We start from the raw sequence: 25,422 nt of genomic DNA on the forward strand, positions 1-25,422 counted from the left end.
CTTATTTTTGGTTTAGACATCTTAAATGATATGAAAATATAGATAGACGGTGTGGATAAAACTCATAAATCTCTGTGGCCCCTCAGTGGTCATCGAACCTGTACTTGTCTCGAGCTTAGGACGTCCGCCATTGAACTGGTTTAAAAGATATGTGGATCTCACCAAGATTTATTTGTTTTATCCACACCGTCCATCCATTCGGACATATCATTTTAATGTATGAAGCAAAAAATGAGGTAAATTCAAAACTTATGTGAGATACACCAATAGAAATGGTGAGAATTAATGCTTACAGTTGAAAACTTTTTATTCTCCATCCAACCTATTCAAGTCATGTTAAGGAAAACATAAATGTTAGCTTATCCAAAACTTCTGTGGCCCTCAGTAAGTTTTCAACGGTGGGCGTTGAATCCCCACTGTTTCCCATGGTGTGGTCCACCTGACTTTAGACTTTGGACTAACAAAATGGATGAACAGTGTGGATACCACACATACATCATGGTGGGGCCCACAGAGCTTTTATCCCCAGCTAGGTGGCTGGTGTAGGGTCACCAGCCATTCCGCATCTATTCAAGGAACCGTCCCAACCGATGAACTGCCCGGATTTGTGTCCGCGAACAGTAGCAGATGAAAACGGATTGGCTGATGTACCTCACACCAGCTATATAGCTGCAGTATCGTCAATAACTTTTGTGGGTCTGATCACGAGGTATATGTTACATCCGAACCGTTCATACATTTGGCGAGCTTGTCTTGAGGCCCAAAACGAAAAAAGGACAGATCTAACTATCAAGTGTACCATACTGCAAAAAGCAGTGGGTGATTGCGCGTCTACCATTGAAACACTTTTTGAGTTACAGAAGTTAAGTATGGTATGATATTTGTTTTTCCTCTTCATTAAGGTATTTGTTACCTTATGGACAGATCGGATGGAAAATAAACCTTATGGTGGGCCCTAAGAATTTTTTAACTGTGAAAATCATTATCTCTAATGCCATTTGTGGTGTGTTCCATATGATCCTTGGTGTGTTCCATACCTTTGGTTCTGACTTTTTTTTTTTTTGATAAAACTCTAAAATGATTTCTAAAAATAGATGAACGGTGTAGATATAATAAATACATCTCTATACGGCCCATATAACTTTGATCTCCGTTCGTACAACCCGGAGTCAGTGCTCGTCAACACGTACCGAGAGCAGATGGTGTGTGGTACACTAGCCAATCCGCTTCCGTAGCAGATAAGTTGTATCGTCGTCTCCATCCCTCTCAAAACCTTAGAATTCATTGCAAAACCCTAGAAACCCTAGAAAATCCTCTTCTTCTTATCTCATCAGAAGAAGAAGGAGACATGGATCTTCCTCTTCTCCTCTTCTCTCCCTCCGTCCCTTCTCCTTCTCCTTCTCCTTCTCTTTCTCGCCGTCTTCTCATCTCCCAATTTAATTCCAATCCTCTCCGCTTCAAAAACCCTAGAAAATCCTTTCTCACCAGAAATCCCAGCCCCAAAATCGCCGTTGTCCGAAATTCCGTTTCCGAGGCTATCGAACCGGACAATTCCGTGAATTCGGCCATCTTCGGGGGCAAGAAGCAGCTCCCGGGCCCGCAAGCCCTCATCGACGGGTTGTCGCCTCCGGTCCGGTTGGCGACGTCGGCTGTGTTCGTTGCTGGTGCACTCGCTGCGGGATATGGGCTGGGGTTCCGGTTCGGTGGTACGCGGGCTACTGGATTGGGCGGTGCCGTCGCTCTTGGTGCGGCCGGCGGGGCTGCAGTGTATGCAATGAATGCTTGTGTTCCGGAGGTTGCGGCAGTGAGTTTGCACAATTATGTGGTGGGTTCTGACGATCCTGGGACATTGAAGAGGGAGGATGTTGAAGAGATTGCGCAAAGGTGGGGCTTTTTTTTTTTGGGGGGATTGGTTCTAAATTTTTCTGGTATTAACTTAGTTCAATTTAATTGTATTACTGATTCTCTTGGAATTATTTCATATATTCCAATGGATTGTGGAATCTTGGGTATATAGAATGCATGTTATTGAAATTATGGTTTGCTCCATATAATTAGTTTGTTCCTTTCATTTTATTGATTTGAATATAAATTAGATTTTGAGATTTAATGACTGAGCTGGTCTTGATAATGGATTTAGTGTTCATGGTTTGTTGATATGTGCTATGGTTTTTGGCTATGAAAAATCATGGTTTTTGGGCTAGTGAGAAATTGATCAATGTAATTCTTTTGGTTTCCAAGGTTGCTTTCTGTGAAACATGGTTCCTTCAGCTTGTTTCAATTTGGTTTCTTTTCTGTAATGATGTGCTTGTTTTCATTAGGTAAGGGGGCTCTTGCTCGGTTCATGATAAGGTTCTTGTTTTCCAGGTTTTCTTTTGGTTCTTACCATTATCTTGCATCTGATTTTATTTTCCTCCCTCTTTTTCCTGTGTTCAAATTCAACCTTTCAGATACGGTGTTAGCAAACAAGATGAAGCCTTCAATGCAGAGCTTTGTGATTTGTATAGCCGGTGAGTCAAATTGATTTTTATTATTTTCTTTTTTCTTTATGGTTCTAAGTTGTACATGTTATTATTTCCTACCCAGATGCTTCCTGCTTAATGGTTTCCACCCGTTTACTCGCCCTTTGTGGTGCGCATGTAATAGTTGGACTGTGGTTCAATGCTGGGTGGGCCTGCATTCGTATGTGAGTGGTGTCAATGTGAGCCTCTACCATGACTGGTTTTAAGAGCCCTGGTAAAAGATGAAGGTAGATTTCTGGTGGGAAGACGATCATTAAACTTTTACAATTGACCATTTAAAAGACAACCCCAAATTGTTGGGAGAGGTTAAGTTGATGGTGATGTGTTATTCCCTACTCGTATACAAAAATTTTGTTGGGGTGATCTTGAACCTTTTGATATGTCAAATTTAAGATGATTTTTTTTTGTTTCATGCCAAATGCCAAGTCTTTCCAATGATTAAAAGCGCATGCATATCTTTGCAATTGTAGCATCAGGAAAATGTCTTCTTAAGGTGTAATTTCTATTTACTCCCTTGGTAAACAGAGAGGACACCTTTTTGAGATTATTTTATGATCATCATCGTTTCATGATCGTGATCATTTTGTATAAAAAAAAATCGTCATCATCATCATAGCCTTGTCCCCGTTGTCTGTGGTTGGCTTATTAATCATGTATGTTTTTCTAGAAGTTCCTATGAAAGGTTCTAAAGAATACATCATCATCATCACATCTGTCTCAGTTATTTGGGGCCGGCTTTATAAATTCTGTTTTTGCAATTCAATCTTATCGAAGGCTCTATCAGTCTATCCTCAGTTATTGAACAAGTATCCCTTCTCACCACCTCATTCCAAGTCCTTTCAGGTCTTGGACAAGCATCCCTTCTCATCACCACATTCCAAATCCTTTTAGGTCCTTTTCCCTTTCTCTTTCAGGCCCTTCAACCTGGTCAATGTTTCCCTCCTTTTCAGGGCCATCATTAGTCTCTGTCACACATGATGAACCATCTCATTATGCTCTCCATCATTTTCTCTCTTATTGAGACTTATAGGTTGCGTCAGGTGATCTCATTCATAATTTTATGCTACCTAGTAGTTCCACACATCGGTCTCAACGTCCCCATTTCTGCATTATTGAATTTCTGCTCATGATGCGATGCAACCAAATGGCCACACAAGCTGATTTATCAAGATTTGAAGAAAAGGCCCACATCTCAAGCATGCACACTATGCACGTGTGCATAAGAAAAATGTCCACTTTCCATTTTTAGTCAAATCTCAATCTTAGGAAATATTGTCACTGTCTAAGACTAAAAGAGCTTTAATTGAATGGGCTGCCAATGTTGCTTCTTTTATAGATAGCGATTTTCTCTTCCTAGGTTTCTAGTTTCCGTTCTGCTATCTCAGCGGATCGTCCTTGTTTCTGTTTTCTGTTTTTTCTTTTAATGAAATCGTCATCTTTCAAAAAAAAAAAATCAATCTCTACATTAGATAATTTCCTTTGATATCTTTATATTAGGCAATACGTAATCTTAGATTCTTTTTATTTAAGTAATTTCTTATTTAACTGATTTCTTATTTAGGTAGTTTCCTATTTTCTTGGTTATCGGCTAGCTAGGAATTTTATCTTTAGATTCCTTTGCTTTCATTGCAGAATGAGACAAGTTGAATGATATTCTCTTTTACGAAAATTCTCTGGGTTTCTCTAGGGGGGAGCAAGTTCTGCTCTTGGGAAATTGAACCATAAACTATTCTTATCTGAGTTACTTCGATTATGAAGATCGCTATTCATATCACCTTTGAGTCATTTTCATTTTCTTATTTCTCTAAGGGGGGGGGGGGGGGGGGGGGGAAATATTTAAAGAATAGAGGATTGTTGGGTTCTTCCCCGCAAGCTCTTTCTTTTCTTATTGATATATTTGCTTTCCCTTTTGGGTTTTGCATTATGACGTCTTCTAGTAGCCCAAAACTACCCCATATAGCACAACCATTTTTTTTCTTTTTTATCAGGAAAAAAATATTTAATTTCTGCTCATGATGTCTTCTAGCGGCCCAAAACTACCCCGTGTAGCACAACCAATTGAATAGCTATCTTTAAAAATTTCCGTCAAGTCATACACATGCGACACTGACATGACATTCTAGAGATATCTGTCCGCATCCACCCAGCTCTAATTCTATTGGAAACATGCTCTTCAATCTACCCATCCTTTTGAATAATAGAGCCAAGGTAATGAAACACGTTACTCTGGTATGCTCTCTACTGGTTTTAACTAAATCATTTCCTGTATAATTGTTTGTACTAAAGTTGCATTCTTAATGCACTGTCCTGAATCAGTTAATTGTTGAGTCTTTGTACCGTCAAGCCTTTTTTATTTATTTTATTTTTTTTAAAGATGGAAAATTATATTAAAGCAGAAAGAAAACAAATAAAGAGAAGCCCAGAGCAGGGCAGATACAAAGCCTGAAAGAAAAACGAAAACAAAAGCAAAAACGCTAGGAAAAAGCTAAACAACTCTAAACAGAAAAAGCAAACAGCTCCGTGGTGGCAAACCCATCATCTGCAAACAAGTTACAGTAAGGGACCTCAGCGCAAATCAGTTTGTAAATCCCAAGATGACACGACGGAGGGAAAAAATTACCCACTGAATTGGACATCCCATTGAAACGGGAAGGATTTGAGGTTTAAATAGCAAGCACAATTTTAACACGTGGAAAATAAATAGAGGATAAGGTAATATATGGGATAACAAACTTCACTCATTGAAGAAAGTGGTGGCAAGTTAAATCAGGGCAGTTCTAAAGAAAAAAAAGAAAAAGAAAAAGAAAAGAAAAAGAGAATGGCATCTATGGTCGATCTAGGGATAGGATTTAAATAAATCATTTAGTTTTCAAGACTATTATTATCCTAAAAAAATATTAACATATCTTAATAAAATATTGTTATCTTTCGAAAAGAAAAGTGATAGATCTTGAGATAGGATTTAGATAAACCACCAGTGGAGATTTAAATGAAGGAGATGTACAAAGCTGCACTAACTATCGTGGGATTAAACTTGTGAGCCATTCTATGAAACTTTGGGAAAGAGTGATTGAGCAAAAGACCAAGGCATGAGATGAACACATTAGAAAATCAATTTGGTTTCATGCTAGGAAGGTCTACAATTGAAGCTATTTTCCTATGTAGACAATTGGTGAAGAAATATAGGGAGAGGAGAATGGATCTCCACATGGTTTTTATTTACTTAGAGAAAGCTTACAATAGGGTCCCAACTCCCTAGAGAGTTAATTTGGTGGGTGTTGGGAAAAAGGGGGGAGTTTCAAGAGGATATTTTGACATGATAAAGGATAGTATGAGGGAATAGTAACAAATGTGAGGACTACTAGCGGAGAGGCAAGTGAGTTCCTAGTTACTGTAGGCTTGGACTAGGGGTTGGCATTGAGCACATACCTTTTTGTAATGGTTATGGATGAGTTAACAAGGCATTTGCATGAGAGATCCCAAGGTGTATGTTGTTTGTAGATAATATAGTTTTGGTTGACAAGATGAGAGAGGGTGTAAACACGAAGCTAGATTTATAAAGAGTTGATCTAGAATTTAAAGGATTTAAAGTTAGTCGGACTAAAAAAGAGTATATGGAGTGCAATTTTAGTAACAATAGGAGTGGAAACGAGGAATTAGTTTAGATTGCTGACTGAGAAGTTTCCAAAATGACCACTTTCGATATATTGGGTTGATAATTCATGGGAGTGGAGAGATTAAGAAGGATGTTGCCATAGAATTCAAGCGAGGTGGAAGAAACGGAGATATGCCTCTGGAGATTTTTAGGATGCTCAGATGGATGAGCGTATAGCATAAATGAGGATGTCGAGATGGATGAGTGGCAAGACAGAAGGATAGAATTGCAAATGAATGCATTTGAAGGAATTTAGGAGTAACACTAATAGGTAATAAGATGAGGGAAAGTAGACTTAGATGATTTCGTCATGTGCAACGGAGAGGAAGAACTATGCTTGGTTAGGAGTGAGTTGGTACGAGTTGAAGGCTTTAAAAGGCAAGGGGAAGGCCCAAAAGGACGTGGGTGGAGTTAGTAAGAAAAGAATTTTGGTGACCTATGGTCTAACTGAAGTTATGGCCCATGATAGAGTGGAATGGAACAGAAAGGATTCATGTAACTGACCCCAATTAGTTGGGATAAGGCTTAGATGATGATAATGATGATGGCTGGTGATATTTCATTAGAGGACTTGGCCTTTCCTATATGAACCCCACAGTTGGGCTTGTGAAATGCCTCCCATGTACTCTTTTGTTGTATAAGGGAAAAAGCAGCTTGGTTCTCTTTCTCTTGCCTTTGGGTGAGTTTAGTTCTCTTTTTAGATTTCAATTTCTTCCTGATTTATCTTCTTTCTACAACTTATTGTCCTATATATGCAATTCCAATCCTTAGTTTGCATTAGACCACATTCTGGACCTAGTGGTTTCTGGACCTAGTGGTTATTTCATTTAACCACTTGCAAAAAATGTAAGGGCTTAATGCCAACCTTTGATGAAGTCCCACTGCTACTGGGAGCCTATCAGTTCCACCACTGGCTGTTCTCACTCTTGAATACATTTTCTCTAACAAGTAGTTTGATGTATGACAATTAACCACTTGATCTAAAAGCTCGAACTGTTAGAGCATGGCGAATTAATCCCTTTATCTCATAACCCATGCCCCACATCTCATGGGTTAGGACCTCGGCCGAACCCCCCCTCGTGGGCCCCAAATCACATGGGTACCGCCTCACACGGGCCGCCCACCCCGAGTGTGTCCCCGCATCTCACAGGCTACCCCACTTGAGCCCGGTGTGAAATGCTCATTAATCACCCCCGGTGAGGAGTCTCGAACACGACACCTCCCTCGTGGGCCTTGTCTATCCCGAGTGCGCTCCTGCATCCCATAGGCGACTCCACTCGAGCCCGGTGTGAAAATGCCCCTGCATTATAGTTTATAAGCTTCCGTGGATTACAACATCAAGTTAGACACTAGGAAGAAATCCTTCATGTATTTCCTTTAGTTTCTAGAACAATTTGAATACTGCACGCCATTAGTAAATTGCCCAGTATATGATAATAGTTGGATCTCTGCTGTAACTGGTGTATCTTGTTTATTAATTTCTTATTTGTTTCACTCAGGTTTGTATCTTCCATCCTTCCACCTGGGCATGAAAATCTCAAAGGCAATGAAGTTGAAACCATTTTAAAGTTCAAAAATGCTCTTGGCATTGATGATCCTGATGCAGCCGCTGTGCACATGGAGGTATGCCAGCGACAATGATTTCTATAGCTTTCTTGCCTTCCGCTGGTAACCATCATATACAAAGCTAGATATGCATCCCATTCCGTCTCTCTGACCCATCTTGTTTTTGGCACCCTAGATTGGAAGGCGCATTTTCAGGCAAAGGCTTGAAACTGGAGACCGTGATGCTGACATTGAGCAGCGTCGGGTAGGTTTCTTGTAATTGTGTGTTCTGCTTTGGTATGTTGGTGCTCATTCTGTGTATTTTTTGGCATCAAGAGGAAATAGTGGAGCTTGACCATTCTTAGTGAATTTCCAGTGCAGGCATTTCAGAAGCTAGTTTATGTTTCGACACTGGTGTTTGGAGAAGCATCAACATTCCTTTTGCCTTGGAAGCGTGTTTTCAAGGTCACTGATTCACAGGTATTTAAGCGTTCACTAAATATTTTGTATGTAGATGGTTTGCATGTTTTGTAAGTTGACATTTCATTTGCTTGCTTGAGATGAAGTCGATACTTGTTTGATGTGTGTCTTTACTCTTGAGTCTAAATGGTAGAATTGAATATACTCTACACATGATTTCATTCTTTTTCTTAATTGTTTCCGTAGGACCCCTGGATACTCGCATTTATCAGAACCTTTTTTTTTTCTTCATTTAATTGACTTATCATGATGAAGCTTTGGTGATCATGTTATTCCTGCTGGTGTGCATAGTGATTAGTGAGTGTAAGGTTCCAGTCAGGTTTCATCTTTTAATTGCAGGCCATTTTGTTTGAAAAGTTCTTTTCGTTGAGCAATTGTGTAGTTTTTTTTTCCAGAAAGTTCTATTTATTTATTTATCCCAGTGGCATATCAGCTCTATTGAGTGTCTTTAAAATGACTTGGAAAATTTCCTTATTCATATACCAAGGCGATTTCCATTATAGATTCTATGCATGCTTTAATGCTCTCCAGTTCCCTCACAAGTTACTATTATTTCATTGCCAGGTTGAGGTTGCCATTCGGGACAATGCCCAGAGACTCTATGCAATGAAGCTGAATTTAGTTAACCGAGGTTGTACAAGAAGCCCTATGCAGTGACTTCTGACCTAGCTTAGAAAATCTTTTTGCTAATTTTCGGTAACTAACATGGTTGTTGGCCTTTATGTATTGCTTTGTAGAAAAACTTTAAAAGCTAAATTTTATGAATCATGAACTTCTTGTGCATTTTACTTTATTTTAATTAGATGTTTATGTTTATCTTAAGTGGAACTTCTGCAATCACAAATGCCAAAGTCCAAAACATGATGATTGCCTTGTTCATCTGCTACATGGGCTTTCTAGGATAAACCGTTTCATGTTAGAGCAAAAGTTGTTGCAATAATTACATTCATGTCACTATTGCAGTCAAGTCACAAGAGGAAAGTACTTTGCTATGCATGCTTGGCCAACTTTTATCTTCTCACTATGCTGTGCTCCTGCCTAGCTGTTCTGGAAAGAGCACGAAGCCAGGAGTTATGAGCCTATATACTCTGAAGCTTTCAACGGAAATAACGCAGTCAGTACATGTTATAGAATAGAGTAACAGCTTTCAACGGATCTAACAGGTTTTGCCCTGTTGGCTTGTCCCCCCAACAAAAGGCTTGATGCTAAGGGCCCATCTGTTGGACCAAATTGCTGGTTTACGTATTTATTTTTATTACTGAGTAATGATTGATTATTATCTGTACACGACTTAGTAACCACGCTGTGCTATCGAGGTATTGGGTCTTGAAGATTTGAAGCTTAGATAAACTCTGGCCTTACCATGGTTGTATCAAGGGGGGGTGCATTCAAACCAAGTTGCTGGTTTGCTTATGTACCTTTACTACTGAGCATTGATGGATAATAATCTGTATATGAGTTAGTAGTCACATTATCCTGTCTAGTAGTTGGGTTTTACAAGACTCGAAGCTTAAACAAGATCTGGTCTTGCCACGGCTCTATCAAGTGGCTTTGCAGTTAGGATATTTTCATAGGGAATACATTTGGAGGAAAGATTAACAAAATGAGTTAATTAGAAGTTGAAGAGAACTATTGCAGAATGCATCTTATCATTGAATGTATTTTTGTTAGTTTTGTAAATAGCATAGTGTATTGCATAGCGTTCAGCCCCTTATAGCATGTAGCGTACACGATACTTCTATTTTTTAAAATTATAAATAGAAGAAAAAAATGATAAATAGTAAGAATAAATGTAACAGAAAGAAAAAAATTACAATGGACTGTCACAACACAGAAAAATGGATCGACTCTGCTGGACTGGGGGATGGGCCACACCATAAAATCAATGGCTAATTGTGAGCCACCTAAGAAGACCAAGTCTATCCAACCATCGTGTGGGCCACACCATAGAAAACAATGCACAGCCACTCAAACACCTTCATACACACACCCACAAAAAAGAAAGAAGAAAAAGAAAAAGAAACAATGCGTAGCATACCATATACACACATTGCATAATAACCAGCTAAAACACACCGCAACGGACCCCTAAAACAAACAAAAAAAATTGCATAGCAACTCCTATTTTACAACATTGCATTGCAACTGGTCTCCTAAAAAAAAATTCCAAAAAGAAAGCATAAATCTTCAACTAAATTGAAAAGGAACTCATTAACAGATTCAGGGGCAATAACATACCTGTATCAAGCTCAATAAGGGATTCAATCCATAAAAAACTGGATATTTGAGCTTCGAAGCCATAGGGATGTGAAAGGGGGAAATCTGATTTTTTATTTCCTTTCAGCCACAATGCTCTTGAAAATGCAACAAATTGATCTTCTTGCAGGGTTGATTGATCGGTCAAAATGTTCTCTTCAATGGCTTTGTGGATTGAGAGAATCGAGAGTTTGGGTTTTGGGGGGCTGGAGGAGTATGTGCATTGAGTGTTAGGTTTCAAAAGAGGGCTTGTGAGCCCAATTTCGAAACCCTTCTCAGCCGTACACTTGAAGGCCATTTATAGAGGGTTAAGATTGTCTGATATGGGTACATGTACAAATATTTTCCATTTACAGTAGGACACAGTATTTGGATTGTCTGGATGGCTCTACAACATTGACATGTGTGAGAAGGATGGGTCACCGCCATTTTACAGTAACACTTGAACTATCGGCATTAAACTTTGTTTCTTTAAAAAGACCAAAAAAATGTATTGCAAATGCTACATGCGCTACACGCTACGTAGCTTGTAGTGTACGCTACAGCCCTTGTAGCGTACACTACAGCCTACAGGGAAATATGCTATTTGGTTGCGCTATGTAGCGTTGTAGCTACGCTACTCTACAAGTGCTATTTACAACAATGATTTTCGTAAAATAGCAGGAATTGAAACAGCACATGTGCTGTCAATGAACTTCTATTCTACTTCTTAACTGTAATTGTCTAAGATTCTTGGTAATTTTTGGTCCACATTGTATCCCCTCTTAGTCATTAGTTTGTAAGCTCTCTTAATCATTAATTCATGGCTGCTTATGATTGCCATACTCTTTGGTATTCTTCAAGGAAATGAATGAATTCTCTTGCGTATGTTTGATACCTATGGTTGTGTTTGAAATTCTGAATAAATAATTTTAGTCATTGCCCATAAGATGTGATGATAAATGATTTATCCATTGTAAACAAAATTAGTGTCAGCATTTGGCACCAAGGTATTCTGTAATGGTAATGGTGGCTGTAATGGCCACAACTGTTACCATTACGATACAAGCTGTAATGGCCGTTGCAGCCTTTGTTTTTAGAAGAAAACTTGTATCGGCCTCGTAATGGCCGTAATGGGTCATTTTTTCTGTAACGGCTGTTATGACCCCGTAACACGTAACGGTTGCCACTGTTACTGTTACGTAACGGCCGTACAGTCCTGTAATGGCCGTTATAGCACACCATGTTTGGCACGCATCTTCCTTTAATTAATTTATGGCAAGAGGTGAATGTGATTGCCAACACACTAGTCGAGGGGACTTTCATGATATACTTTATGTATTGGAATGGTTTTCCCTCTTCCTTGGCATGGCGATTCTGCTCTTTGTAGTTTGTACTCATCCCGGTAAAAGTTGTTTCCTTTATAAAACACGGAAACAATTTAATTATCACTTGGTTGCTTTTGAGTGTGGATGATTGCCACGGTTCGGTTTACAAATTCTGATTCTTTTTCCTCTGTGTCGTTGGTTTTTAGATATTGATGAGAAAACACTTATTAGCTTGAGAGAAGCACAACTTCTATACCGGCTTTCTGATGAGGTATCTCCTGCAAAAATGCTGATGATATATAATTCATAGTGATTCTACTCCATGGTTTATAATTTATTTAGAAGGCATTCTTCCTCTTGTTATTTCTTGAAGGTTGCTGCTGATATGTTTCGGGAGCAGACAAGAAAACTCGTTGAAGAAAACATTTCAACAGCACTTGATATGTTGAAGTCTAGGACAAGAGTGTATGATCCCTATTGCCTTGCTTACTAGTATTGGTTAAACACACTCTGAGGCTCACCTTTTATTATTATTATTATTATTATTATAAAAAAAGAAATTGCTTCTTTGTATTTTTGCATTAGAAGGATTGCGTCTTTTGTTCTCAATGCCTATGATGTTTATAGGTTGCTTGCACTGTTGCTTTGGACTGGTAATGAACTATTTTGGGCTTTTCTAATACTAGTTCTTCGCAAGTGATTCAAACATTTTATAATGCAAAATGACTCACAGAATTTTCTTGAAACTGATACTCGTTTCATTTCTATTACATTTATGGTTCACAAAAGCATTCTTTAACTGAAGATGCCGATTGTTCACCTTACCGTTTCAATAATCAGCTCTCTCTCTCTCTCTCTCTCTCTCTCTCTCTCTCTCTCTCTCTCTCTCGCCTTGCCTTTTCCTATTTGCTAACAAAATTAGAGGCTGCCAGTAGGGAAACAGCACCAGTTGTTGAGGAGCTTGACCAGATTCTGGCATTCAATAATTCACTTATCTCCCTAAGTAGCCATCCTGAAGCTAGCCGCTTTGCCCCTGGGGTGGGGCCTGTTTCTTTAATAGGTAGAGATACTTCTTAAAATATTGCTTTATGTTGAATATGTTTTTTATTTATTATTTTTTAAATCCGAACGTCAAGATAAATGCTGGCATTTATCTGCATCTTTATCATAGGTGGTGAGTATGATAGCGACAGAAAGATGGACGATTTGAAGCTCCTCTACCGAGCGTACTTGGCAGACTCTTTTTCAAGTGGGCGTATTGAGGAAGACAAGGTATGTATGGATTCTTCTAGCATGTAATGCATTCAAATATCTGTGTGGGTGACATGCAGCCGTCGTCCAATCCTTATGGTACTAAATAACTAAGTACTATGTTTTCATTGAACAATTCAGCTACATATCAGTTTAGTGAAGTTATTTGTTGTGTTGATTTTCTCAAGCTTAATTCCCATAATTTAAAAAAAAAAAATGGTGATACTTTATCAAACGCTTATAAAAAAACGAAAAAAAGAAGATGATACTTAATTTAACAAAGAAGGCAAGAATCACAGGCTTAAAGCTAGTCATCCGCTCGTCAGTAACTTGACAAAGCAAGAAGAATAAAAACATACAGCAGCCAAACAAAAAGACCCACAGAAAACAGCCCAATGCTGCCCCATTGCGACTCAGTGGTGCCCCAAATACTCCTAACCTCCTTGAAGGAGACCAGCTCATGAACTTGGGCCTAATCAGGGCCAGGTTACTGATCATGGGAGTAATGCCCCTCTTCAGTGATTAAGGAGAGCTGTACCTCAATGATTCTTCTATTCATTTCCTACTAAAGATCCCACAAAATGCCACAAGGTAGTGCCTTCCAAAGAAAGTTCCCGAGTAAGCGGAGGAAATGATCTTTAGGTACATCACTGTGGAGAAACAAATGATTGATGTTTTCCTTCTGATTCTGGCCCATAAAACATGTGTTAGGGATAGGCATTCTACGTAAAAGGAATTTTCCTCGCGATCTCATAAAATATTCTGATTATTTCAGGTATTTTTCTTAAAAAGGATGTTATTGCAGTAATTTCGAATCAAATTGTAGTTTGTGCTTATTGTGGTGATCAGATGCTTCAGTAGTTATCTCACTTGATATAAAATGGGAAGTGCAAAATGGAACATCTATCGACTTGGTTAGACTTATGCACAAGTAAGAGACAACATGCCAAAGTGGAGGACAAATGCATTCTATTTTGGGTATATTTATATGATGTTTCTTGATTTAAAGTTGGAAACACACCTCAATGGTTTCAGAAAGTATTGGCTCACTAGTGAGTTTTTGTTTGAGAGAAATTGCCAAGTACAATTGAAAGCTACTAACAAGTCATTAAATGGATAAATTACTTGTAAGCTTCTAAACCAATACCATTTTGGAGAATCATAGCAACCACAGCCTTGTCCGAGCTATTTGGAGTTGGCTTTACAAAGCCTGTTTTGCCAACCATATTTGAATGGGAATTCTCTTGATTGATTGACAAAAGTTCTATGATCCACTGCCCTGTTAACTTGAGCCCTCACCCTTTACCCGAAAAGTTTCCAAGAACCCCTACATTATTATCAACCAAAGAAAGAAGAAAATGAAAGTTTTGTTAGTCTAGAATACATCTCTTCACCAACTTTTCATTTATTTATTATTTGCTGGATAATCATCCACTGCTTCCATTGTTTTGGCTGAAATAGATGTGGCAAACAAATCCTAGGTGGACGAAGTTACTTGTAGGTATTATTTTAAAAATGTGAACAGCTAATGAAATGTAAAAGATACTAACTATTATCCAAGAAATATTAAAAAATGCCATATTCTCTCATTCGCCATTGATACTCCATCAACAGACTTCACATTTATGAATATCTTCTGTATTTAATGAATCATTAATTGTCATTTTTTACACAGAATATGCTGTTAAGTCCATTGCTTTGTCCTCTGTGTAAACTGAGGAATTTGACAAACATAATATGTGAAAAGAATTATGCACTTATGAACCAGACAATATAAATTAAACACCATAACTTGAAGGAATACACACCATCTCTGTTATATTTTATTAATGCATTGATTGAAACTACCCTTTTTTGCACTTGTTATGGATGGATTAACTGTTAGTTTTAAGGATGAGGCCCCTTGGTATATGTTCTTTGTGGATAACTTGGTATTGGCTGACAAGACTCAAGAGGGGGAAATGCTACTTGGAGGTTTGGAAGAAGACTCTTGCATCTAGAAGCTTAAAAATTAGCAGAACTGAAGACAGAGTATTTGTAATGCTACTTTCATAGGAATAATTATAGAGGTGAGGTTTGGATGAAGATTTTAGGGTGTAGAGGCTCAAAAATTAGCATGACCAAGATGATGTATTTTGACTGCAACTTTTGTAGGAATAGTTATAGAAGTGGCGCTCTAGTTAAAATCAATGGTTAGAAAGTGATTTGTTTCATTACCTTTGTCCTGTTATTCAAAAGGATGGAAAGATGGATGATGATACGTCCAGTAGAATAGGTTGTTGTACCCCGAATCCGGAAACCGGAAATGTTACTTTCTGACTCCTAAATCTGGTGCTGACGGGGGTAATTTTTATTTTGTTATTATCTTTTTTGGTGCAATGGATGGATGTGTGATGGAACTAAGAATGAGGTCCTCTAAAGTAGCCAAGGATAGTTAGAGTAAAGAGAATGATGGAGATTGGATCAAGATGGTATGGCCATTTGCAACTAAGACTAGTGACGGCTTTGGTAAGAAGGGGAACATTGATTAGGGTTGAAAAGGGGATGAGAGGAAGACCTAAACGGACTTGGATGGAGGTGAGAAGGGATATGAAGAGTTCTTCACTTACCAAAGATCAGGCCTTAAAAATGATTGGTGAGTGATTATTTTAGCTTTTGTGAGGAGGGAACATTGATTAATTTTGAAGGCCCTGAAAAGGGAAATGAGAGGAAGGCCTAAAAGGACTTGGATGGAGGTAATGACTAGTGAGAAAGGGTATGAAGGGTTGTTCAGTCATGATAGTGCCTTAGTGTGATTGGAGAAATTGGATTCTTAAAGCCAACCCCAAGTGGCTGGGACAAGGCTATGATGACGGCGGCGGTGGTGATGATGATGATTTGTTAAAAAACCATAGAAATCAAGACTTCAACCATTGATATCTTTTTGTTATTTGTTGTCAGTATTTTGTGCCACTCACTGATTAGATTTTTTAGGAAGAGATTTTGTAGATTGAGAGATCAAAGATAAAAGAGGGAAGATGTGGAGAAGAAAAGAAAGATATTTGCAGGGAGAAGGGAAGAGTGTTCGATAGTCTCTACCCCTTCACAATCTCCTATTTATAGAATAGGTTGTTACAACTGATATGCTTAACACGTCAAAAAAACACACTGATTTTAATCATCTGAGAGCTGCTGAATATGGCACACAAATCAATTTTTATTTATTTATTATTATTATTTTTTAACATTCCATATACTTGAGTATTTAAAATACTAAAAATTGAAAATTGTAGTATTAGGCAGGTGTGCTCTGATTAATTCATGTAGATTAAAGTTCTGGGTAACACCGCCCTATTTCAGTGATACGATGTGAAATCTGAACTGGGCCACTTTACAGCCTTGGTTTTGGCTGATATGAGAAGTGCATCTGATCTCTTCCTTCAAATACCACTAAATGTAACAAGAAACGTGCGTCCAAATTGCAAAGTAGATATGATGCAGGATATGAAAATTAGATATGATGTGCAAAATTTCAGGCTTTAGGTCATAATAATTTAGAAACAATCACAATAATTCCACATCTCACATAAAGTCAAGCATTCAACAAGGGGAATCTACGAGGGTCTAAGCCTACACATGTTAGGGCTGAATCAATTAAAAATTATAAATCAAACAATGCTCAAAGGATAGTAGATTCATCCACACATGCAAAAGATTATTTCCCAATCCAAGGGATTCTCACGTTTCAATTCGAGAATACCTAGGGTTTCAAAAGTGGAATAGAACTTGGGGATTTAAGATGATCTAAATTTAGGGTTATGGAAACAAGACAAAAGAAGAGTGAAATAGAGACAAGAGGGAACCTATGATCAGCCCGCACGTGTGGACAACAAACCGGCCTGACGCACGTGCGTGAATGGCGACCCGCACGTGTGTGGGGCTTACGAATTTGGAATCGGCCAGCTAGGGCCTGGTTGGCCAAGGATGGGCCACCTTTCCTCCAAATTTCAGGCCAAACGGATGATCGGTTTGAACACGGTGCTCCGCAGAAGTTTCAGTCCTCCTGCAGGGTTAGATTTTGGAAATCTACCTTAGGGAAAAGATTAGCTGTTAACGTGGGCGGATTTGATGAGGGGATGGCTATAGGAGATGAGAAATATGGAGGGTAGGATATGGGGGCGATTCGAGAGGGGTGTGGCTTCGCACCACGGTAGTTAGCCCTTAGAAGAAGGGAGAGTTTCGTGCCCAATTGGATTTCCACAACTCAGAGAATTAGAGAAGCATAAAAACACAGAATTTTATTCATAATATTCAATGAAGAAAAAATGACTACAAGGGATGTTATTTATAATAAAATCCTATACCTCAAAACTTGCGCCATGTGCGCACCCTATTACTTGGAGACGAAGTAATAGAAAATAACAACTAATCAAAGCAATCTAAACCGTCCATGATATTCCTAATAATAATAATAAGCAAAATCCAAAGTACTAGATTATTTAGAATAGTGGGTCACGATCATGAGAACCCATGGTGGGATTCACATGATGATCAGGTCCACTCTAATGAACCAAAACGCAGTCCTCTAACTAGGAGACCCTCCCTGGACGATCCAGATCGATGGTGGGGCCCTCCTCTTTATGTACGTGCGTAGGGGGGCATGCGTATGCGCGTGATGTCCCCATCAAGACAATTCCTAGTGAACTCCAAATACTAAAATTTGAAAATTGTAGTATTAGGCAGGTGTGCTCTGATTAATTCATGTAGATTAAAGTTCTGGATAACACCACCCTATCTCAGTGATATGATGTGAAATCTGAACCGTGCCACTTTACGGCCTTGGTTTTGGCTGATATGAGAAGTGCATCTTGGCACAAATCTTGGTGAGCGGCTGTGGCCACTTCAAATATTTGATGGGAATTGAGAAAGTTAACCAGGAATTGTCTACTTTGCAATTTGGATGCACGTTTCTTGTTACATTTAGTGGTATTTGAAGGAAGAGATCAGATGCAGCACCTTGGTAGGTCTTTGGCTCGAGTCAAGCATCATGGTTCTGGTCTCCTTGAAATTGCTTTTGCCATAGTAGAGTAAGTATCAATTCTAGAGTCAGTATCAATTCATAGCTCGCAATGCAGTTTAGGGCTTGTTTGATTTTCCATGATACATGTAAATCATGGTAAATAAGTAATTATTACTTTTTCACCTTGTTTGAAATTCTGAGAGTAATTCCACCTCGAAAATCGATACAAAATTGTGTACTTAAATCTGTGGACCCCACCGTAATGTATATGATATATCCCCAACGTCCATCTATTTTATTTGAACGACATGAGCCGAAAAATGAGGCAGATCCAATGCTTAAATGGCCCACATGAAAGGAAACAATGGCCTTAATTCGTCCATTGTTAAAAGTTGTTTCCTTCACTGGGTCCACATTGAGGGGGTTTTTTTTTTATAAAAAAAATCATCTAACCTGTTCATAACATAGACATGGATAAGGGGAAAACACAAATATCAGCTTAATTCAAAACTTTTTAAGGGCCCTAAGAAGTTTTTAATGGTAGCCGTTCGATTCCTGCTGTTTCCTTTGGTGTGGTCTACTTGAGCTTTGGATCTGCCTCATTTTTTTGCTCATGCCATAAATTCAGCTGACATAACAAATGAGCGGTGTGGATAAGTCACATACATCATGACAGGCCTCACATTGATTTCATAAAATTTTCGATTCAATCGTTAAAAAAGTAATTTGTCACATCTGCATTTGAAAAGATGCAGTAATTACTAAATGCAGTAATTGCCTAGGTAAATAATTATTACCTATTTACATGGTAATTACAATTGAGCAGAAAAATCAAAACAGGCCCTTAGTAGGAGAATCTGAGATGCATGATAGACTGTTCACTGATTATTTTGCATGTTTCAAGGAACATGGTGTTAAAAAAATTGTAGGCAAAGGGTCTGTTTGCATAGGCCATAACAAAAAAGTTTTTTGAAAGACAATTTTTTACAATGTAGCACCTAGTCATTGATTTTCTTGCCAAGAAGTGTCCTGGAAGGTCCGTTAGTTCCATCTTGCTCCTAGAAGAGAAAAATTATTGAGTTTTGGTGCTTTGTGCTAAACAACCGAGAAAAAAAATTCTTAATTGGAGGCTGATCCCTTTTGCTGTCTGATGGACAATTTGGAAAGAAAGAAACGCTAGAATCTTTGAAGACAAAGTAGCCCCAGTGGACTCTGTAGTTTGTCGCACCATCCTCCAAGTGGAGTGGGCGTTGGCTTTACTGGTGTTTGATGGGATCTCATTCCAATCGCTTTTGAGGGATTGGGAAAGTTTTTTATTGGATTGAAGCCACTTAATCTTTGTTTTTTGTTGGTCATTAGTTTGGTGGGTCTTTTTTGTTGCCTTTGCACCTTCAGTTCTCTTCTTCTTTCTTTCTGTTTTTTGTTTCCTTCGCAGGTTGGGGTGATGAGAGGATCACCACTACACCTCTTTTGGAGTTTCTGTGTAGCCTTTCTTGCTTTTAGCTTAATGAATTTGTCATCTTTACAAAAAAAGAGTCTTAACTGGAGGCTTTGTCAGTACTTATTGGAGAGAGAACACTCTGCAATCCATATCTGTTATTGCAATGAAGTAGCACCCAAAAGTTTTCACCTTTTCTCCATATGAACTGTATGTGTTAAATTTCTCACAGCCATCTCAAGAAGCCATGGCATTTTACAGCACATTACCTATTGATTGTCGCTGAGGTTTTAGTAGTAGTGGTTTGTTGGTTGTATTTCCATGTCATTGATGACTGATTGATAGTTGCAGAACAACTGATTATGCTGGAAAGGAGTGTGGCAAAGATTATAACACAGACGCGCACACACATCTTTTTCTCTCGAAGTTTTCCTTGTTTGTTCTAGATCCTTATGTTTCCTTACTTTTTTTTTGGGGGTTTTGTAGCTTGTGGCTTTGAACCATTTGAAGAATGTATTTGGCTTAGGAAAACGTGAGGCTGAAACCATCATGTTAGAAGTCACCTCAAAGGTCTACCGCAAGCGGCTTTCACAGGTTGTTTCTAGTGGTGATTTGGAAGCTGCCACTAGCAAAGCTGCTTTCCTTCAAAATCTCTGTGATGAACTGCACTTCGATCCGCAGAAGGCGAGTGAGATACATGAAGGTATTAAGTAACACTTTCTTATTTATTTATTTTGTCGATTTTGACATTGATTCAATAATATCATTATCGTTCTTCTTATTTATTTATTTTGTCGATTTTGACATTGATTCAATAATATCATTATCGTTCTTCTTCTTCTTCTTCTTCTTTGTTTATTTTGGGTCATTCTTCCATTTGATTGGCCTCTTTTTCGGGTTTGGCATGAAGGCTACCATGACCCTAAAGGCATAGTTGTCTGGCCTCTTTTCCTATTGGCAGGTTTGTGGTAGATGTGGGTGGAGACTTAAGTTGTCTTTGATGGCATGAGCAAAATCTTTTGTTTGTAATTGCTTAGAGACAGATGTTAAAAGATGCATGACTACACGCTTAGGCCTCAAAATATTATTAAAAAATTGATTATACATAATTTGTTTACATTGTATCGGGGCCCACACTATGCATTGTCGGACAAAATTATTAATTTATGAATATGATTTTAATGCACTAATAAGAAATAATGCAATAATTGAATATAGGTAATGCACTAAGCTTGGGCAGCTTACCATCACTCTTTGTTTTCCTCATTCCTTTTGCTAGGAAAATTATTGTTACTTCTCAAAAAAAAAGAGAAAAATAAATAAAATAAAATAAAATAGAGAGAGAAAAAAGAAGGAATTGCCTTCCGAGTAATGATATATTTTATTGTCCGTTCAGAAATTTATCGACAAAAGCTTCAGCAGTCTGTAGCTGATGGGGAGTTGAGTGATGAAGATGTTGCTGTTTTACTTCGTTTGCGAGTTATGCTTTGTATTCCTCAGGAAACTGTTGATGCAGCACATGCAGATGTCTGTGGCCGGTTGTTTGAAAAGGTGAATCATGCTTCTTCAATGGGTTTATTTAGTTTTTTTTTTTTTTTTTCAAAAATTCTTAGCTTCATGGTATGCATTGCTCCACTGGAACTCTATACAAGTCTCTTTTTCCAGTATGCAACAGATAGATCAAGGTAACTGACATGTTTTCTGACATTCATGTCACATTAGAATCAATTTAAATGGCAGAAAGGAGTCCCAGGACATTTGATTGAGACAGCATCAAATTCTCATTAAAGGATCAGATTGTGAACAATATATTATTACTATTGCTGTTACTCTTCTATTATTGTAATAATCTAGAAATGGTTGATCTCATACCATATCTACATGATTGAAATTTTAATTTACCAACAAATTCTGCAAATATTAAGCATATTTCATCTAAGGTTGTAAGTATTTATTGATGGATTCCCCTTGAGCAAGGCCACTTATTTTATTTATTTATTATTTTTTGGCTTGATAGTGATTCTTTTAGTAATTCTTTTCAGGTTGTTAAGGATGCAATTGCAGCAGGTGTAGAGGGATATGATGCTGATGTCAGAGCCTCTGTCAGGAAGGCATCAAAAGGCTTGCGCCTGAAAAGGGATGCTGCTATGACCATAGCTAGCAAGGCGGTGTGTATTCTCTTCAATCTCATCGTATACACACCATGCAACATGCATAGTCATTTTCATTTTATTAGTTTTAGGGTGTGTTTAGACATGCCCTTTTTAAAGATGTTGGCGAGGTCACCCGATTCTTTTGCACTGCTTCTGGGGTGGCACAGCCAAAAGAAATGGCAGTTAAGTTGGCTTCCGTTTCTCCACCTTTCTCATCCAAAATGGATATCCATGCTTTAGGGAGATCTGAAATGCTTGTGCTACTGGTTTTCATGGAAAGGAGTTCTTGCCCCCTCTGCCCCTTTTGAGACATGCAAACATCCTCTTCCATTGGATACATGATGGTATAACACGTCAAAGCCAAGCAAACAGATTGTGCTATTCTATGTTTTCACCGCCTTATCTCCTATGCAGGTTCGCATGATGTTTATGAACTATATAAAACGATCTAGGGCAGCTGGTAGCCGAATTGAGGCTGCAAAAGAACTGAAGAAGATGATAGCATTCAACACTTTGGTGGTCACCGAATTAATAGCAGATATCAAAGGAGAGTCCACTGTTACAACCTCTAAGCCAATAGATGTTGAACCCGAAAAAACCGAGGAAGATGAGTGGGAGTCCCTCCAGACTTTAAGAAAGACTAGACCCAGTAAGGAGCTCGAAGCCAAGCTAGGAAGGCCTGGTCAGACTGAAATAACTCTTAAGGATGACCTCCCAGAGCGGGAGAGGACCGACCTATATAGGACCTACTTGCTATTCTGCCTCCAAGGCGAGGTTACGGTTGTGCCGTTTGGGGCGCAGATCACCACGAAGAAGGACAATTCGGAATACCTGCTTCTAAACCAGCTAGGCGGCATCCTCGGGCTGACTGGTAAAGAGATTGTGGATGTTCACCGGAGCTTGGCTGAGCAGGCTTTCAAGCAACAGGCTCAGGTCATTTTAGCCGATGGGCAGATAACAAAAGCCAGGATGGAGCAGCTCAATGAGGTGCAAAAGCAGGTGGGCCTTCCGGCAGAGGCTGCACAACAGGTTATAAAGAGTATAACAACATCAAAGCTGCAAGCCACGATTGAAACAGCTGTGAGCCAAGGGAGGATGAGTGCAAAGCAGATCCGGGAACTGAAGGAAGTGGGCGTGGATGTGAGCGGCATGATCTCGGAAAGGCTACGTGAGGAGATCTTCAAGAAAACTGTGACTGAGTTCTTCTCGTCAGGTACTGGAGAGTTCGATGAAGCAGAGATTTATGAGCGCATCCCATCGGATCTGAGCATTAATGTGGAGAAGGTCAGAGGGGTTGTTCACGAGCTTGCTAAGAACAGGATATCTGAATCATTGGTTCAAGCCGTGGCGTTGCTACGTCAGAGGAAACCTGCAGAAGTGGTATGTTTTCAGCTATGCTATTTTGTTCTTTATTGCTCAGATGAGACTGCATTTGGCTGTTTAATAAAATCAAATTGCAAATTGTTTCAATATGGTTAAAAGAGTAAATGGCCATTCTGGGGCGAGCCCTGACCAACAACAGTCATAGTGACAGATGGACCCCAAATTGCAATAACTATTGTTTTGAGTCCAACTTGAGAAACAAAGAATTGCAATTTGGGGCTTGGTTGTCACTATGAATTCAAGACCCCAACCCGACTAGACATCTCCTCTTTTAGGGTGTGCTTGGTTGCTCCAAATATCCATGAAATTTGATGATATTTAATATCATGAAAATTTCATGATATTTGGTGTATCAAACTGACAAATTTGTTCTATTGACATCCAAGTGCACCCTACATTCTTCCATGCCAAAATAATTTTGCCATGTGAAAACAATGTGGACTACTATGTCTCTATGTACATATGCATGCACTATACATGCATGTCTTTCTGTATGTATGTAGGTACTTAAATTTTTTTGTAGGAGACCATTGCTTAGAAAAGAAAAGCAATAGGAGGAAATCATTTTTTTTTTGGAAATCTAAGCTGACCATGGAACTGCAAATTTCCTTTTACTGTGCTGGATTCGAATCAAATTCAAATTGGACAGATTAGCACAAACGTTGATACGACCGTTCATTGGTTGGGTGCCTCTGTGGACATGATTCCTGCAAATTATGAACTGGATGTGCCCATTGTCTGATTGGTGGATTTTTTTCCCGTTTGTGCCGACTGTTGCAAATATTCTTTTCTACCATCAGTTCATGGTTCTCAGATCAGATGGCTAATAATATTCACCGATTAGTGAGATAATTCTCCTTGGCTGATCTTAGTGGGACCCACCCGTTGAACAGTTTGCATCATGAATCTCTCGGGAACATTCTGGTTGCTTGTGTGAACCATGGTGCATGTTGCACAGAATAGGTCATTTTCTAGCATTGAGCCAAGTGTCGTAAAATGAAGGCAATATCAGCAGATGTGCTGGGCTTCCTTTTGTTGCAGGTATCCTCTCTTAATGACATGCTAGCATGCGACAAGGCGGTGCCATCCGAGCCGTTGTCGTGGCAAGTCCCGGAGGAGCTTGTGGATCTCTTCTTAGTCTACATGAAGAATGACCCACCATCCCAGAAGCTCTCCCGCCTGCAATACCTGCTCGGTGTCAGCCACTCAACCTTGGAGGAGTTGCAAAAGAGGCTAGAGAAGGGAGGACTTGCCAATGGCGACGAAGAGGAAGCATTTGTATTTTAGGCTGAAATTTTGTTAGTTTTTAGTGGATGCACTAGTTATATAAATTTTTTTTTTTTTTCCTAAGAATTCTTGATGGATTTGCAGGCTTCTTTCAGGACGGAGGCGGAGGATCTGGTTCCCCTCCCCCGATAATATCTTTGTGATGCATAGAAACAATGGGAAGATGATAATGGTCTGCCTTTTGAATTGGTTGCAGAAGCTGGATTGCAATAGCAGCAGCAATATATGGCAGATTCTTGCTATCTGAGGGCAATTTCGAGGTGATAGGCTGAAAGCGTAGGCCAGATTGTTGCATTATGAGGGCAATTTGGAGGTGATAGCCTGAAAGTGTAGACCAGATGATTCCCAAGTGTCCCAGGAACCCAGACTAGGGTGTTTTACTTGGTGGGCCATTCCACAGAAATCTGCACTGATTAGATATCTCTGGTGTGTGGCCCGCACAAAAATGGGTGGTACTGACATTTTAAATGGATGAATACCCATTTTCAAACAAGTAGAACATCCATTTTTTCTAGATTTCGTTCACTTTGGGGCAACATCATCTCTGTGGTGGGGTCGGATACTCTGGCCTGAAAATCAGCTGGGGCTGTAAATGATGGGTTGAACCCCAGCCCATGGGCTAAATGGGCATATGGACTAGTAATAGCTTGCAGACGCCCTTGCCTGATAATCCCAGCTCCGATGAACGCGGATTGCGTCCTACCCCCACCTGTCTTCAGCTGGGAACGGGCAGGAGCTTTGAGTGGCGACTGTGATGTATGGGTTTGATCCACACCGTCAATCCATTTTTTCGTGGCATTTTATGGGATATAATCAAAAGTTAGGCAGATCCAAGGCTCAAGTGGACCACACCACAGGAAGCAGTGGTGATAATTATTCTCACCGTGGAAACTTTCATAGGGCACATCGTGATGTCTATTTGACATCCAACCAATTCAAAAAGTTACATAGACCTGGGCGAAGAGAAAACAGAAATATCAGCTTGATCCAAAACTTCTGTTGCCCTCAAGAAGTTTTCAACAGTAAGAGTTTAATGCCCATAGTCTGGTCCACCTGTATCTTGGATCTGCCTTAGTTTTGGGCCTACATCCTGAAATGATACGGAAAAATGGATGGACGGTGTGGATAAAATCCATACATTACAGT

General features: G+C 39.2%; 1 protein-coding gene across 1 annotated transcript; it reads left to right on the plus strand.

Annotated features, from left to right (window-relative positions):
* Positions 1 to 1,232: 1,232 nt before the first annotated feature.
* Positions 1,233 to 24,542, plus strand: LOC131239299 (protein TIC110, chloroplastic-like). Its single transcript, XM_058236933.1, has 15 exons — positions 1,233 to 1,884; positions 2,451 to 2,510; positions 7,677 to 7,800; positions 7,919 to 7,987; positions 8,104 to 8,202; positions 8,767 to 8,833; positions 11,972 to 12,036; positions 12,139 to 12,230; positions 12,698 to 12,825; positions 12,937 to 13,037; positions 19,940 to 20,156; positions 20,850 to 21,004; positions 21,496 to 21,621; positions 22,021 to 22,986; positions 24,031 to 24,542. The coding sequence occupies exons 1-15, from the start codon at positions 1,349 to 1,351 to the stop codon at positions 24,274 to 24,276; spliced, it is 3,051 nt and encodes a 1,016-aa protein (XP_058092916.1). The 5' UTR covers positions 1,233 to 1,348; the 3' UTR covers positions 24,277 to 24,542.
* Positions 24,543 to 25,422: the final 880 nt, after the last annotated feature.

This window comes from Magnolia sinica, chromosome 3, assembly GCF_029962835.1.
Source record: "Magnolia sinica isolate HGM2019 chromosome 3, MsV1, whole genome shotgun sequence".
NCBI lineage: Eukaryota > Viridiplantae > Streptophyta > Magnoliopsida > Magnoliales > Magnoliaceae > Magnolia > Magnolia sinica.

Excerpts from the sequence above, each read along its gene's own strand:
- LOC131239299 (XM_058236933.1), top strand. The coding sequence starts at position 1,349 with ATGGATCTTCCTCTTCTCCTCTTCTCTCCCTCCGTCCCTTCTCCTTCT. Across the intron at positions 12,826-12,936 it reads GGGGCCTGTTTCTTTAATAG|GTGGTGAGTATGATAGCGAC; the intron begins GTAGAGATACTT and ends TCTTTATCATAG. Across the intron at positions 21,005-21,495 it reads GTGGCCGGTTGTTTGAAAAG|GTTGTTAAGGATGCAATTGC; the intron begins GTGAATCATGCT and ends AATTCTTTTCAG.